This window comes from Mesitornis unicolor, unplaced genomic scaffold, assembly GCF_000695765.1.
Source record: "Mesitornis unicolor isolate BGI_N332 unplaced genomic scaffold, ASM69576v1 scaffold223, whole genome shotgun sequence".
NCBI lineage: Eukaryota > Metazoa > Chordata > Aves > Mesitornithiformes > Mesitornithidae > Mesitornis > Mesitornis unicolor.
In genome coordinates, this window is record NW_010175053.1 from 13959 (window position 1) to 16263 (window position 2305).

Consider the following 2305-nt stretch of genomic DNA (forward strand, 5'->3'; position numbering starts at 1 on the left):
TAACCTATTTATTAACAGGTCAGCTTCTAATCCTTTGGAGGGCCTTTAAAAAATTTAAGAGCAGAGGCACCATGACACCTTTAGCTTCCCTGTGCTTGCTTTAAAAGCCCTCTGGCTCCTTCGGTGTCATTAATCATTTAGACTCATTACAAGCAAAAGTCCTTACCAGCAAAGAGGGCGACATTGGTTTGTCTGGCATCAAACGGGCACCTTGCCAAGCCACTAATTTCCTCCCCGTCGTACTCCAAGGTATTCAGCTGGGGAAGAGAAATAAATGGGTGGTAGTGTCATTTCTATTTTGCACACTGGCACAAACGCGTAACGTCGTCTTTCCAGAAAACTTAATTCAGCACATTGGCTTCTGTCTGGTTTTGTTTCACCTTGAAGCCCTCACCAATCGCACTGGACGCATTTGCTGTAGCGCAATCAGGGCAAGCAAAGCCAGCGACAGATTAGTGACATTTTCAACATCCTTACCTGATAGTACCTGCACATAGGGTTAAACGCATTTGTTCCACAGACAAACACCATCTCGTCATTTCTTGGAACAAAGACTTTAATGAAGTTATGGCATTCATCCTGAAAAGACAGTAAGATACATTAATCGCAGCCTTCGCATATATAATAAATGTTTGTTAGTGTTGTTTTCCTATAATGGAAGTGCTGAGCTTACTTTGTGTTTGCCTTTCATAGCACAGTTCTCTCTGTCCTGCTGCCTTGACCTCCATGTTAATTTCTGTTAAATCAAACCAGAAAAGAACATTTGATTTCCTTTCCACAGAAAAAAAAATCTTTAAACCCAAAGCAAATCCCTCTCCCTTGCCAGCACCTGTACCTACTCACCTTGCTTGGAGTAACTTCTGATTTCGGAACTTCATTTAAGTTTACAGTGTAAACTTGGTCCCTGTTTGCCAGGAGTAAAAAGACATGAGTACATCCATGAATTCATTTGCCTTATTTCTGATAAGCTAAATCTATTTTTAGAGTGTTTTGTTAGACCAGAAACTTCCATGAGATGCTTGTGGACGTTCTGTGTTTAATATGAATCGCAGAAGGTTGGTCATGGGCAGCACGGGGTGGCTTTGGTTTTTATTGCTGTGGTCCTTAGAGAGCACCCACAATGGCCAGACCAACTGTGTCTTTCTGTTCTGTTGAAGGGTAATCCAGACTGTAAAAATTCAAGTGTGCTACCCTCACTTCCTACATCCCCGATGTGTCAGTCCGAGTTTAAAATGATCAGGAGAGGTTTTTATCGGGGCAGTGATATAAAAGAGGGAAAAGAGCATTTGATCATTGGTTTTAGCATAACTACAGTAACTGCAGCCTTCAAATCCAATTTTCATGCACTAGCCATAGATATGTGGAATATTTCTCTGGGAAATCCTTCCCCAGTTCTAATTTTTATCACATTCTGCAGATTCTTCTAAATGAATTTTACACATAAATGCAAAACCAGAAGAGAAAAGAATTTTAATCTAATGAACTGAGTGAAGGAAAATTACCTGCCAGCGATATAAAGTGTGTCTCGAATTTTCAGCATCAGTTGGAAGTCCAGTCTGTGCTGAGATTCATTGCCTGAAGGGCGTCCTCTAAATACTGGATATTGCCTTGAATCTGCAAGTAAAAATGGGCTACACCATCACTCAGGATTATAGAGCTAAAGAATCAATATATGGCATTGATTAGCTGTATATACTAGGTGTAGAAGGGTTTAAACTAAATTCCTTGAGTAATGTCTTGAATATAAATGAGAAAAAGATGGCTAATGTCAGCAAATGTTCTTTTTCCTGAACTTATTGCCGTGTTTCTGATTGCTTTTTTAAGAAAATGATTAAGTGTTCTATTAAAGATACAAAGCCAGTAAACACATTTCAATTTGAAAGGAAACGGGACTTTTTTTTTTTTTTTAAATTTCCCAAGGAAAACAAAACAGAAACAAACCTTAAAAACCTTCCCCCAGTGGTCAGCACCACTTGCAGATTACTTACAGTGGTAGTCAACAACGTTAATAGGGTCCTCATCTTCAGGGAAGCTGACAGCTCGGCACTGGGACAGACTCATGAGCACCACGGAGGCACAAAGCAGAGGGAGCCTCATGGCTGGGAGCAGCTGAGCACCGCCTCTGTGGCACCACGGTTTAACTACCTGGAAAACAGGAACACGCCAGTGAGATTTCAGCATCATGGGACAGGAAACGTGACTGCCTGCTGCAGGAGAAGGCCTTCTCGTTTGTGTTTGAGCACTGGCAGCAGCGGAGTAAATTGGTGCTTACGAAAGGCTGCTGTACGTACACTGATAGAAAACT

General features: G+C 41.3%; 1 protein-coding gene across 5 annotated transcripts in view; it reads right to left on the reverse strand.

Annotated features, from left to right (window-relative positions):
- The window catches only part of SEMA6D (sema domain, transmembrane domain (TM), and cytoplasmic domain, (semaphorin) 6D), a 14840-nt gene extending 12743 nt beyond the window's left edge, over window positions 1-2097 (reverse strand). For all 5 annotated transcript variants that reach the window (XM_010181230.1, XM_010181229.1, XM_010181228.1 and 2 more), the window contains exons 1-6: window positions 1989-2097; window positions 1503-1614; window positions 844-904; window positions 674-736; window positions 478-579; window positions 167-257 (exon numbers count right to left, since the gene is read on the reverse strand). In XM_010181230.1, coding sequence (XP_010179532.1) covers window positions 167-257; window positions 478-579; window positions 674-736; window positions 844-904; window positions 1503-1614; window positions 1989-2097 — 538 coding nt within the window. The remainder of the gene's footprint in view (window positions 1-166; window positions 258-477; window positions 580-673; window positions 737-843; window positions 905-1502; window positions 1615-1988) is intronic.
- Between the last annotated feature and the right edge of the window lie 208 nt (window positions 2098-2305).